The following is a 13,984-nucleotide window of genomic DNA, read 5'->3' on the forward strand; positions in this document are numbered from 1 at the left end:
AATAAATAAAGATACACCTTAAGATATTAGAAGGTGAGAGAAATTAGATGCAATATCTAAATAAGTTCATTAAAACCAAGTTTAGATTCTAAAACTAAATTATATTTATGACAGGACAGTTCAGAAAATGTTAGGAGGATCAACAACTTACAAGAAATTTGGCAAAAACAAGTGATGAATCCCACACTTTTGTTCCTAAGTGCTTTGAATTGGGATCCTGACAAAACAAAATTGGCATTGTCAAATATTTTATAGATAAAGAGGAAAAAGAAAAAGGGAAACTTCGGGGGGTAAATAATCGAATAATGAATCAAACAGATGGCAAGCATAACAATACTGAAGCGAGACAATCTCTCAAGCATGTTCCTCCAACAACAATAACAACACAATTAACAGACCCAAAAAGAAGTCCTGCTGACATTGTTAAAGGAATAGCAGGAATTGCAAGTATCTGAGACAACATCAAAATGTAAACACAAAAAGTCAGGTCAAAATAACATCCACAGCAGAAGACAAAAACAAAAATATAATGATAGAGACAAGAAAGATAATATAACTTGAAGGGAACAAACTAATGTGCACTGAAATTGAATAAATTGGATCTTTTGCTTCTTTTAACAAATATCTTTCGACTTAGGCATATTTATAGGGCTTCCCATCCATTTCCAATTTTAACCTGAAATTTTCCAAAACAAATAAGAGAATAACTTTGAGAATCACTCACTTTTGAATCATTGATAAACTGCATAAACAACCTACCCATTTTTATATTTTATGACACTATCTTATTTTACAATTTACATTATACAATACATTTTTAAATATGGTAGCATATGGTTTTACTTACACAAGGAATGCAAAAGAACCATTGCTGCCTTCAGATCGGTTAGAATCACTTAATTCAGAATACAATATTCCAAACTCATCAATTCCTTCTCGGATTTGCTCTCTTTCCATCTCTTTTATCTCTTCCTACAAAGTAATAAAAGAAGATATAAATCAATAAGAAACTAATAGTTTGGTGATAACACTAAAGAAGAATAATCCATGTAAATTGTAAAGAACATCTAGTTAGACACAAAGAACCTCACCTCCCATGTCGCTAGACCCTTCATGTAGCCAGGAAGACATTCAAATTCTATTTTCAATATCTTTATAAGAGAGCTGGAAGGTTCAGGTGACTCTAAATTCTCCTTGTTTGCCTCTAAATTTAGTTTAAAAATAATACATAAAAAAATCTCTTTGTGGCTTATGGTGGGATTTGAAGTATTGAAGCAAGAAAGAAAATTGTTACCATCAGATAAATAAATTCCTCCCCTCAAATGCCACTATTCTGTCTTCCACAGGTTGCTGCTGCTGCTTAAACTCTTGTTGCCTGTTCAACCATTGCTCAAGAAATGAGAAACTTGCAGCAATCATCTACAGAAATGTGGAAATAATATTCACAACTTTTAACTTACAAATATTCACAACTTTTAACTTACATCTCAAGTTCTTGTGGAAATAAATCAGTAGCACCGGTGCAAGAAAATAAGATAGTGGTACAAATAGAGTTAGTAACAAACAAATAATCAAAGCAAAAGTTTTGTTTTCATGAAATCAACATCAACATGACCACAAGACCAGATCAAGTGACAGATCAACATAATTTCACTATTTCATCTACAGAATTTTTTATTTTCATTTTTTCAGTTCTATGCTAAAAATTGTTCAGCAGCCAAAAATTGGAGAAGGATACAAATCATCTTCGGTGAAGCTAGAATCCGGCATAGGAGCTAATAGATTTTCCATAAAAAATTATTCCTTGATTATTATAAAGTAGGGTACAGAACACAACAAGAAGCAATTTCAACAAATTAAATAAATAATTCCATTCCAAACTCTCTGCACAAATTCAGTTCTGCCATGCTGATATCTTTGCATTAACCTCCTCCTTCTTCACCCTTTGCACTGAAACCTCTTCAACTACTTGATGATGATGGTGTTGATGTTGATGATGACCACTATTAGAAGCTACACCACCACTACTAGAATATAAACTCATAAACCTGTACCACCACTACTAGAACCTGCACCATTGCTGTTAGGCTCTGATTCCACCTTCTATGGGTTAATTCTAGTTCAGATTTTGGTAGGGTTTTTATGATTTAGGAAAATTTGAAGTGGTTTATGAGTTGGAATAAGAAAATATTATGTCAACAAAAAAAAAGAAAAGGAAATTCATAGATCAGATCAAGCTATCACAGATTGGAAAACCTAGCTAGGAATATATGTCACAGAAAACATGGATACTTGAATACTTGGATACAATAGTTGTTGAAAAGATAACCTATCTGGCGAGAGAGCACTGCGACGACGGCTATGAAGGGAGCAGACACGCGATGAGAGTGGTGGAGACGGCTCTGCGACGATGGTGACGAAGGGAGCAACGCGATGCAAGAGGCGCCGGAGGGGCTCGTGCAATGCGAGCGGCACCTGGTGTGATGCGAGCGGCGCCGAAGGAGCTCGTGCGATGCGAGCGGCGGCGGCGAGAAGAAGTAGCTTGTTGACGCCTGGACGGAGAGAGAAGAAGCTTGTTTGATAATGTGTGGTGTGAATGGAGCTCGATATGATAGGGACCTTTAACTTAATATTTCCGACGAAAAATTTTAAATTACAGACGGATTTTCTGTCTGTAATAATTTAACAAACGTAGCTTTTTGTCTATTTAATTACAGACGAATTTTTCGTCTGTAACTATTTTTTCCGAAAAAAATTAATTTTTCCGACAGAATTACCGATGGATTTTCTTTTCCGTCTGTAATTTATGCTGATTTATTTTTTTTGGTTTCCGACAAAAAATTCCTCTGAAATTCTGTCTGTATTTCCGTGGAATAAAATCCGTCGGAAATATCCGTCTGTAATAACTAGTTTTCTAGTAGTGTCACAAGACATATCATGGCATTGAATGAAATAAAAGTGGGATTAAAAATCAGTAATTTAAGCACAAAAATGTATGTTTTCATATTTAGGTTCAATTTAGGGATGAAACACAAAAGTATGCTATTTAAATGAATAAATATGAGTTTATGTGATGAAATCCATTCAAATCAAGCCAAAATATATCGTTAAATATGGACTTATCACACCGCAAGCATGGTATAGTCGAATTGACAAATATTTCAGTGATCATGAATTCAGGAGGAGTAAAAGTGAGCCTACACTCTACATCAAGATGCAAGGTAATTCAAACACTCTCAAAGTTTTATTGCACGTAGACGATCTTATCTACACATGAAACAATGAGCCTATGATTAGAAAACTCAAAGAAGAAATGAGGCAAACATTTGAGATGACTAACTTAGAATTGATGCACTATTTTCTTGACGTTGAGGTAAACTAAAATGAAGACGAAATTTTTATCGTGCAAAAACACTTAAAATTTGCTACAAAGGTTCAAGATGAATAATTGTAAAGTAGTATATACTTTTCTAGTCCATAATGAAAAATTACAAATAGAATATGGATTTGGCCTGGAGAGAGGCAAATGCTTCGTAATAGAGAAGTCTTATTGAAAATCTCCTTTATCTAACTACCACAAGACCTAACATTATGTATGCAACAAGTCTACTATCAAGATTCATGCAAAAGTCAAGTCAAAAGTATTATGGGGTTGAAAGAAGAATCTTAAGATATCTACAAGACACAAAGACTTATGGCATTCACTATAAATCTATCAAAGATCTAAAACTACTTGGATATACCGATAGTGATTCGGCAAGATTAATTGACGACATGAAAAATACTTCTGGATATGCATTTATACTAGGATCTGAGTATTCTCTTGAGCATCAAAGAAATAAGAAACTGTGGCTCAATCATCTGCTGAAGTTGATTATGTTGCAGCCGCAAATGCTACTAGTCAAGCAATATGGTTAAGAAAAATATTTAAAAGACATAGGAGAGCAACAAGAAGAACCAACAACTATGTTGTGCGACAGCAAGTCAACAAAAGTAATGACAAACAATCCAGTCCTTCATAGTAGGACAAGCATATAGCTATCAAGTATCATTTGATACGAGAAGCTATATTGGAGAAAAAGATAAAGATCGAGTACTACAATACAGAGTAACTAGTAGACATCTTCATTAAGGCACTACCAAGATCAAAGTTTGAATTATTTGGAGAGATGTTTGGAGTTACACAAGTGTACATCAAAGAAGAGTATTAATGATGCTACACATTTGTAGAATTTTTTAGAATTTTCATGATCTTGTTTCATAAAAATAAATGTCTAGTATTATAATGGAGAAGTCTAGAATTTAAGTAAATAATCAAGTACTAGAAATATCTAAGACTGGTATCTAAAAATATCTAGGTTAATATATATCTAAAAATATTTAAGATTTGAAATTATATATAATCAATTTATGGAGCCTATAAATAGATGATCATGGAGTTTATTATAATTATCTAACAAACATATCAAATTTTACTGACTTTTATATTCTCTCAGCTTAACCCATCAATAATAACTATCAAAATTTTCAAATAATTTATCCAAACTACTTAATCATTAAAATTATCCTTGCATTTAGTCCATAATACAATAAACCAACATCAAACTATATAATAAAAGTTAAAAGTTTTTTTTAATAGAAAATAGAGACTATTGTTTTTACAATAGAAAAAATAAAGAAATTACGTGCAACACAGATTTTTCTCCAAAAGTTAGTTACAATTTTAGCTTGACCCAGCTTCACTTGTCATAAAACAAATTAAAAAAAAAAAGATACAGAAAAAAAAAATTATCCTTTCATGAATGTAGCCCTTAAAAGCTGGCTGAAGTCATTCATTCATCCATTAGAGCATATATGTCACTGTAACAGTTGAAGTCAGACACAAAGGAAAAATGAGATCATGCCCCCACCAACGTCAACTATTTCACACCATTCTCCTTATTCAATGGGAGTTTTCTACACAGACATGGGTTCTCTCTCGCTTCGCACGCTTTCATCATCAACTACTCTTTCTTCATCGCAAGAGAGAAGTAATTATTATGCCAAGGAAATGCATAACCATAATAATGACAATGGAAGAGGAACAACAACTTCAAGCTTATTTCCATTTCATCATCAGTTTATGAGGGATAGCCGTTCTAGAAATTTTCAAGAACACCCCTGTAATAATAAAGATTCTGATTATGATTCCAGGGAGGATGGCAATGAAAAATTCCACAACCATGAAGAAGCAGCAGCAGCAGCAGCAACTAATGAGTTCAATGATGATGAAGAGAACCCTAATGAGGAGAAGTATTGCATGATGAGTAGTGGGAAAGAGGTAAATAACAGTGAAAAGTCCAAAGTGTGTGCAAGAGGGCATTGGAGGCCTTCAGAAGATTCCAAGCTGAAGGAGCTTGTGGCTCTTCATGGCCCTCAGAACTGGAACCTCATTGCTCAGAATCTAGAAGGAAGATCAGGTTTGAATTTTCTACTCAAATAAGAGTAACTACTTAGCTATCTTTTGGTTCATTAAAAAAAATAATAACTACTCCGGTTGTTATGGAAGATATGTTATAAAATACTGTTAAAATTAAAATAACCGATATTTTATTATTTAATAATATTTTTTAATTTAAAAAATAAAAAATATTAGCAAAATAAAAAATGTAAGTTTAATTTTAATAGTATTTGTATAATTATCGTAGCGACATAACTATAGATACTGTACACTCCAAGAATTTAAATATGTTGAAATCAATTTTTAAAAAATATATATCAAATATAGTAATTTATGATGAAATAATTTTTAATAGTTTTTTATATATATTATTTGTGTGTTTCAGGGAAGAGTTGTAGGTTGAGATGGTTCAACCAACTAGATCCAAGAATAAAGAAGAATCCATTCAGTGAAGAGGAGGAAGAGAGGCTAATGGAAGCACATAGAGTGTACGGTAAAAAATGGGCCATGATTGCAAGGCTATTTCCTGGCAGAACAGATAATGCTATCAAGAACCACTGGCATGTTATCATGGCCAGAAACTACAGGGAGCAAAAATCCTTTACTTCTAGGACCAATAGGAAAATCAGAAGATATAATACTAATAACCGTCAGAGCCTTCTCTTCAGTAGAAATAACATCACCACCAGTACTACTAGTGGTTATTATGGTGGTCAGTTTATTAATGGTTCAGCAACTATTACTCACATGGCTACTGCTTGTTGGAGACAACAACAAGATAATAATGAAGAGGACCCTAATGGCTTCTATAATCAACAACAGTTTCCTTTTGATTATTGTTTCTTCTCTGCTGGTAAGTGTTCTTTATTTCATTCATCATCTCATGTATCTCATGTATTATTGTAATGGTGATGCAAATAATGGCATTGTTTTCTGAAACTTTTTCAAAGTGCTTGAAATAATGGGACTGTTTTTAAGTAGTAAGTAAATCAAAATATTTCACATAATTAATGAAGAAAATTTTAGGAATTAATATTGCACAACTAACATTAAACATAAAAAAAATGTAAATAGAAAAAATATTAAATATTTAAATTCAACAAAACATAATTTTTAGTGATTTTTATATTGAATTTGGTTGACAATCTACTGTATTATTGACTGAAATTGACTACTCTTACAGTATTCCTAGCATTACTCTATTTAATAATAAACACATTATACTTATTGGAACTTATTACCTTCACACACCTCCATGCTAACTTTTTTATTAGTTTTTTTTTTTGGTGGACAAACGGGGGTCAAAAACCCCAAAGGAAAAGCAGAAGAGAAAAAACAACTAAGACCCTCTAAGCCTAAAAGTTCCAAAACAATCCAAACTCAAAGCATAACAAATATCTAAGGGAGGGGCATCATAGATATGCAAGCCAAAAGGGAGCTCTTGTCCCTTTTTTGCTAGGAGATCAGCTGGAGAATTTGCTTCACGAAGTGTGTGAGACCAGTTGATGTGCTGGATGCGATTGGCAAGAATTCTTATGTCTTCTATTAGAGGCGCACAAGGGTGTAAAGAAGGAACACCATCTTTAACGAAATTGAAAGCTACCTGGGAATCAGTTTCAATAATAATATCATGGAGGTCATTGGCGATTGCAATTTGTATCCCTTTAATGATGCCCCATAACTCAGCATGAGTGATCGAACAATTTCCCAAATTCGAAGAGAAGCCTTTGATAAATCTACCCAAATGATCCCTAAAAATTCCACCGCAGGCTGCATTGTTGTTTCGGGAGAAGAAGGAACCATCTACATTAATTTTAGTGACATTTTCAGGAGGAGGATGCCATTTAATCAAGCCATTGGCAATGGGATTCGGTCTTTTCGGCACAATTTCTCTTCTTGTAGCATTGAGAGTCTCAGCCGCACGGGCTTTAATGGCCATCACAATTTTCTTAACTGATGCATTTGGCTAATTCAATCATTTTCCTTTTCAAATCAATTCACAATATTTGACTAATTAATTGCCTCGTTACAACTCTTCTACAAATTCCAATACAATTTTTTAACGCTCGGTTGAAAGGATTGACAGAAAGATAAAGAAAAAAGAAAAGCATGTCACAAAATTCAAAGACAGAAAAGCTAACCCCAAAAAATTATAAAAGGGATTATGTTTCGGAAAATGAGCCGTTGGGTTTTTTATGGATTTGAATATGAATATTTGTCACATACTCGCATGTCCCAATCGGAATATGCCGTTGTAATCATGTTTCGAAATTCTTTATGACAACACTCCTAACAAAGAAAATTAAATTTAAATAAAAATAAATAAATAAATGGGTTAGATAGAGCTCGTAGATTTGGAACACTTCACTGAATTCTAGAACATGAAGTTGTGATCCCAGAAATTTATTTCTGATCCATTGCCTATACGCCATGTTGTGTTTCGTTTGACATCACTCCAAGCAGAACAAACCCCCTTCCAAAGGTTTGATGCATTGCTTTTTCTGTTGACATTTGGGAGGATATCATTCCCACACTTATATTTTGAGCGCAGCACTCTAGTCCAAAGATTGTCTTTTTTTTCCACCAGCCCCCATCCAACCTTCATCATAAAGGCATGATTAAGGTTTTTTGCGTGCCGAATACCAAGACCCCCTGAACCTTTAGACTTGCTAATTTTCTTCCAACTTAACAGATGAATTTTTTTTGATTGTTCAGTGTCTCCCCAAAGAAAATCCCTGCATTTACGATCAATCAAATTACAAGTAGATGAAGGTAAAATTGCAGTTTGCATAGTATAACTAGGAATAGAAGAAAGGACAGATCTCACCAAAGTGGTTCTTCCAGCCAAAGAGAGGGAAGATGCTTTCCAACTATTCAATCTCATATTTAGCTTGTTGATGATGTTGTTGAAAGTCTCCTTGGTTACTTTAGAGTGAATGAGAGGCACCCCAAGGTATTTACCGAGATCGTCAGTCCTGGAGAATTTCAAGGCTTCACTAATCTCACTTCTAACTGTGTTTCCCACATTTTTTGAGAAAAAGACCCGAGTCTTGTCGTTGCTCACTTTTTGCCCAGAGCTGTTACAGAATGCTTCAAGAACTCTGTCAATGACTCGCGCTTGATCCATATCAGCCTCAGCAAATAAAATCAGATCATCAGCAAAACATAGGTGGGACAAGTTGGGCCCCTCTCTACTGAGCTTGATCGGCTTCCAATACCCATGTTCAACAGCAGCACTAATGAGTTGGGACAAGCGCTCCATACAGAGAACAAAGATATAAGGGGATAGCGGATCTCCTTGACGAATTCCCCTTGAGGGAGTGAACTCATCAAGAACATCTCCATTCCATAGAACCCTCATCCTTGCCGTAGAGATACAAGTGCAAATCAAATCAATGAAAGTAGAGGGAAAACCAATATCCGCCAGGGTATCTTTAACAAAAGACCATTTGAGCCTATCATAGGCTTTTTCCAAATCAATCTTAATGGCCATCCAACCCTTTTTCCCTTTTTTACTTCTCATAGAGTGAATAACCTCTTGAGTAATAATGATATTGTCCGAGGTATGTCTCCCCGGAACAAAACTACTCTGAGTCGGTTTGACAAGTTTCTCCATTAATTTTCGAAGCCTGCGCGCAAGGATCTTAGTAATAACTTTGTAAGATACATTGCATAGGCTAATAGGACGCATTTGCTTTAGGCTGGTAACTGGCTCCACTTTAGGAATAAGGGTAATAAGAGTTTCATTGATTTCTTTGACATTCTGCGGATTCTCAAAAATATCTTTCACTAAATTACAAAGGTCATTACCAACTTTTTCCCACTTATTTTGATAGAACACAGCTTGTATACCATCTTTGCCAGGAGCTTTTAAGCTACCCATGCTAAAGACAGACTCTTTAATCTCAGTGAAAGTCACAATACCACTAACAATATTCAGATCCTCAACACTTAAGGGGGGAAAAGCTTGATTAAGGACAAAAGGGATATCAGGAAGATCATCTAAAAACAATTTAGCATAAAAGGAAGTCGCCATAACCTCTAAACTGCTTCTATCAGTGACCCAACTCCCATTGTCATCTTCGAGAGACTCAATCTTGTTTCTTCTTCTTCTAGCCATGGTGGTACCGTGGAAGTACTTGGTATTTCGATCCCCAAAATTAATCCAATTGCTCCTAGATTTCTGGAACCAAAGAATTTCTTCTTGAGTTAGAATCTCCTCATACTCTTTCCACAGGTCAAATTGCAATTTTTCTAAGAAACGATTACTGTTCTGACTTAAGCTCGTCACAATCCCCTGAAGCCTTCGGAGGATCCTATTTTTCCTGAACTGAATGTTTCCAAAAATGTTTCGGTTCCAATCATTCAGGCCATTTTTAAAATCTTCCACACAATTATTCCAAGAATCTTTAAAGTTCCAATTAATATTCAGCATGTTGTCAAAATCAGAATGCGTTAACCAAGCTGCCACGAACCTGAACGGTCTTCTCTTCTTATTGGGAGCCGAAGCCGGATAAAGTTGTAGACAGAGAGGGGAGTGATCCGATTTCATCATCGGAAGATGGTTGATCTTGGCTTCAGGAAACATGATTTGCCAATCCAAGTTGCATAAAGCTCTGTCTATTCTTTCCACTAAGCTTCCCCTCTTCCAGGTATAAGGCCAGCCGGTGAACCCCAAATCTAACAAACCGCAGTCGGACACAACAGATTGGAACTCATTACAAGCTCCATGCCTTTGGTTAGGGGATCCTCCCTTCCTTTCATGACTATGAAGAATAGCGTTGAAATCCCCAATAAGACACCATGGCAGATTAATCTCATCCCTTAGGGACCGAATGGAGTCCCAAAGAGCATGCCGGGTAATCCTTTGAGGGCTTCCGTAAACTGCAGTAAGAATCCAAGGCACAGAGTGACTTCCAGTAAGCTTCATATGTACAAATTGAGTATTGTGATGGATAACTTCTACTTTCCAGCTAGCACAATCCCATAAACACCATATACCCCCTGACTGTCCTCTTGCTTCTTCAATAAAACAACCATCATAACCCATCCTTTCTCTAACAACCTCCCCCCTATTACCACTTATATGAGTTTCAAGAAGAATAAGAAAACTTGCATCATATTCTCTCTTCAGATCTCTAATCAGATTAGAAAAGCACTTTCCTCCCGCTCCACGACAGTTCCAAGCAATAAGATTCATCATAAAAAATAAAATTCAAAAGGGCCGTCAATGACCGAATCAAACTGTGGTCAAAACCACCACATCACCTTCAACGTGATCACAAGACACATGATCTTTTGCAATGCTTTGGTTACTTGGATCCCCGAATTGATCATCCGGCGGTTTATTTCGAGGGTCCTTTCCTCCTTGGACCATTTTTGTGGCCACCGTTTTCACGATTTGATTGGAGGTAGAGATAAGAAATTGATTCTTCACCACATGATCTTCAAAAATAGCATTTGCCATCTTTGTAGCTTCGAAAGATTCCTTTTGATTTTTCTCCATAGCTCGAAGATTGCCTAACATGGCAGCTTCCAAAGCTTCCGTTTCAGGGTTTCTTGATTTCGATTTGGTGTTCTGGGTGGTGGGTAGCATGTGTACAGAAGAGGTAGGGATTTTCTCCATCATTTTCTCCATATTCTTTAATTTGGGCTTGAAATTCTTTCCAGCCAAAATAGGCCCAGCCTTGTGTAGAGAGGATTTTTTTGCTCCCTGTGGGTTTTTTCCAGCCCCACTTCTAATGGTTCTTTTTTGGATGGAAGAAGAGGCATTAGTTTTTGGTTGGTTCTGAACTAAGCTCTTCTCTAATTGGGCTTGGAATTTATTTGGCCCATCATTCATCAAATCACTATCTATATTACTCCTTAGATTTTTTGGTTCAATTGGCCCATTGCTCATCAATTCACTATCCATATTATTACTCCTTATATCTTCTGTAACGGGTAGAGTATCTTCAGGATTGTTTTCAAAGAGAATATTGAATCTTGACCCGTTGCCCACATCATGATCAACATCCACAATATTTTCTTCCTTATTTGGTGGGGTATCATCCCCATTATGACTGACTTTATTTTTTGGCGCAAATTTCTCTTGTTTCCTTCTATAATGCCGTTTTACCATCATCCACGGTCCGAATTCAGGAGGATCATGATTATTAGGAATTATTTGCTGGGATATAGGCGCTCCTTGGTTAGCGTGATTATTGGAATTATCCGTTGGTGATGACTGAATAGTTGCTTCTCCTTCCGGTTCACTGGCCGGAATATTCTCCGTTTGGAATTTTCCACCATTCTGCACCTCATTGCACAGCTCTGATTTGTGTCCATATTTGCCACAATTAAAACATATCAAATGGAGGCCTTCGTATTCAATATTCAACGTGCTGCCAAGCACCGATATCCTGGGCACCAATTTTTTCGACAGATCAATCTCCACACAAATTCTGGCAAACCTACCCCGAGAGTGAATGGAGGTTGCACGGTCAATTTTTAGCAGGCTACCAATAACAGAACCAACCCTCCAGAGGAATTTATGATTATACAACTCAATGGGCAGATTAGGAATCCGTATCCAAGCGGCAATCTTTTTGACATCATTTTCCGATTCAAGGAAGAAGGGTCTCCACCTTTGAACGATTAAATAATGCCCCGCAATCATCCATGGTCCACCAAGAAGCGCGTGAGAGTAGTCTTCCTCATCTGAAAAATGAACCAAAAAATAGTCACGATCCATATCAATAACATTAATCTTACCTTTTTTCACCCAATCTCTATTGAGACGTTGTTCTAAGAACCCTAAACCCACTCTTTTGCCAAGAACTTTGACAATAAGAGCAGTATGCCAGGGTTTGCACCATTCATCAAACTCTTCCTTAGAGACTGGAATTTTAGGACATGGATCAAAGGGTTTATCGCTTTTGAGAACTTCTTCCTCCTCATGATACCAACGATTCTCCGAAACCGGTGAATCGTCCTCTACATTCTCCACGGAAGGATTGTCTTCGTTCACCATGATACCCGGTGTCGAAAGCAGTGTATCTTTGTACGACACAATATGAGACGCACAAGTTTATTAGTTCATCTATTTTTTTCTTAATTTTATTTTGTTATTTTTTTATTATTTTTGAAGGTGCGACTAGCAATTATGATAGATATTATTGGGATAATACTAATGACGATGGTGATGAATATCATAATCTTCGTCATATTAATCCCCAACAATATCTCTATCAAATTCAAATGCCAAAAGACCACAACTTTTACAGTTACTCATCAGGTTCCTCTTCAACAATTACAACAACACCCCATGTTTGTTTGGCCATGGAACTATCATCGTCATCAACAACATCATCCTTTGCTCAAGACAGGAACAAGGTCCCTATTAGGGACCCCCATGATGCATCTTCTAATTATACACCACCATTTATTGACTTCCTCGGAGTAGGAGCCACATGATATGTGTATATATGCCTGTCTGGGTGTGAAACCCCCCCCCCCCCCTTTTCCTTTTTTCCCTCTTTTTTTATTATGTAATCGCTATTTTATTATTAATAATGAAATGTCGGTTTTCTTTTTTCTTATTCTAGATACGAAAATGAGAAATAATTTTAAAACATCTTTTGTGATATTTAATTATTTTTAAATTATAAAAAAATACTAGAGGCCATTAGAATTTATTATTTTTTGTCATTATTTTTAGTTATTAATCTAATTTTTTTAATTTAATAATTTAACAATATATTTAAATCTACACTTTTAAATATTAATGATTAATTGATTATCAAAAATAATAAATTTTAATAGTATTTTATCATTTTTATTTATATAATTTTTAAGTATAAAAAACAAATTTTTCAGACATTTTTATTTATTACTTTTTAATCTCAAAAGAAAAAGGTGTATAAGAAAGATACATAAAAAGATTATGCATATAATATTTTACTAAAAGTTTATGTACTTTGTGGCTTATTATATATAGGTAAAATAATAGGTAGATAATATGCACAACACAATAAGTGGTTATTCCATGAATTTTTTTATTTAGATATAAAAAAAATTAATTTGTAATTTAGGTTAAAAATAAAATATTTATCATTTTGCGTATTATCGAAATATTTTTCAGGTAGGATTATTTTGCACGCTTCAGCTACAAAATTTAGGGATATATAAATGCATATTTCGTAAGCCTTCACAGTAAAATGAGGGACAAATATTACATACATATATATTTCATATAGTGTTAGCGAAATATAAGTAACGCAAAGATTTTAAAGTATAAATGTGACTGAAAATTTTTTAATTTTTGAATTCAAATAAAATATTATAATAATAAACACTAATAAATTCAATTTTGTATTTAAGTTTGTATTTAACAAAAATTATGTTTTACAAACTTATAAATTTAAAACATTTAAAGAATAATTACTGAAACTTTTAATTTTAAATGAATCCACCTAACATATTGTCTTTTAAGGTAGTTGTATGTTAAGTGACCTTTTATGCCATCTTGCATGTCAGGTACATTTTCAAAATAAAAAACTTCGG

The 13,984-nt window shown here is 34.8% G+C and overlaps 1 protein-coding gene and 1 long non-coding RNA gene across 4 annotated transcripts; one reads left to right on the forward strand and one right to left on the reverse strand.

The window, feature by feature from the left end:
* Window positions 1–319: 319 nt before the first annotated feature.
* Window positions 320–1,751, reverse strand: LOC107489352 (uncharacterized). Of its 3 annotated transcripts, XR_008009715.1 has the most exons (5): window positions 1,485–1,751; window positions 1,295–1,375; window positions 1,092–1,204; window positions 558–972; window positions 320–451 (listed from the first exon to the last, which is right to left on the reverse strand). It is a non-coding gene; the product is annotated as an uncharacterized LOC107489352 (long non-coding RNA). The 3 variants fall into 3 exon arrangements; XR_002375722.2 differs by having other exon boundaries at window positions 320–972; XR_008009714.1 differs by having other exon boundaries at window positions 320–972; window positions 1,461–1,751.
* Window positions 1,752–5,125: 3,374 nt separating this feature from the next.
* LOC107489346 (transcription factor MYB54-like) lies at window positions 5,126–13,013 on the forward strand. Its single transcript, XM_052261371.1, has 3 exons — window positions 5,126–5,459; window positions 5,826–6,293; window positions 12,717–13,013. The coding sequence occupies exons 1-3, from the start codon at window positions 5,300–5,302 to the stop codon at window positions 12,893–12,895; spliced, it is 807 nt and encodes a 268-aa protein (XP_052117331.1). The 5' UTR covers window positions 5,126–5,299; the 3' UTR covers window positions 12,896–13,013.
* The last annotated feature ends 971 nt before the right edge of the window (window positions 13,014–13,984 follow it).

This window comes from Arachis duranensis, chromosome 5 (genome assembly GCF_000817695.3).
Source record: "Arachis duranensis cultivar V14167 chromosome 5, aradu.V14167.gnm2.J7QH, whole genome shotgun sequence".
In the NCBI taxonomy this organism is placed as follows: Eukaryota; Viridiplantae; Streptophyta; class Magnoliopsida; order Fabales; family Fabaceae; genus Arachis; species Arachis duranensis.

What these genes read in the sequence shown, in the direction of transcription:
- LOC107489346 (XM_052261371.1), top strand. Translation starts at nt 5,300, where the DNA reads ATGATGAGTAGTGGGAAAGAGGTAAATAACAGTGAAAAGTCCAAAGTG. An exon ending in GAATCTAGAAGGAAGATCAG is followed by an intron (nt 5,460 to 5,825) that starts GTTTGAATTTTC and finishes TGTGTGTTTCAG; the next exon opens with GGAAGAGTTGTAGGTTGAGA. An exon ending in TTATTGTTTCTTCTCTGCTG is followed by an intron (nt 6,294 to 12,716) that starts GTAAGTGTTCTT and finishes GTTACTCATCAG; the next exon opens with GTTCCTCTTCAACAATTACA.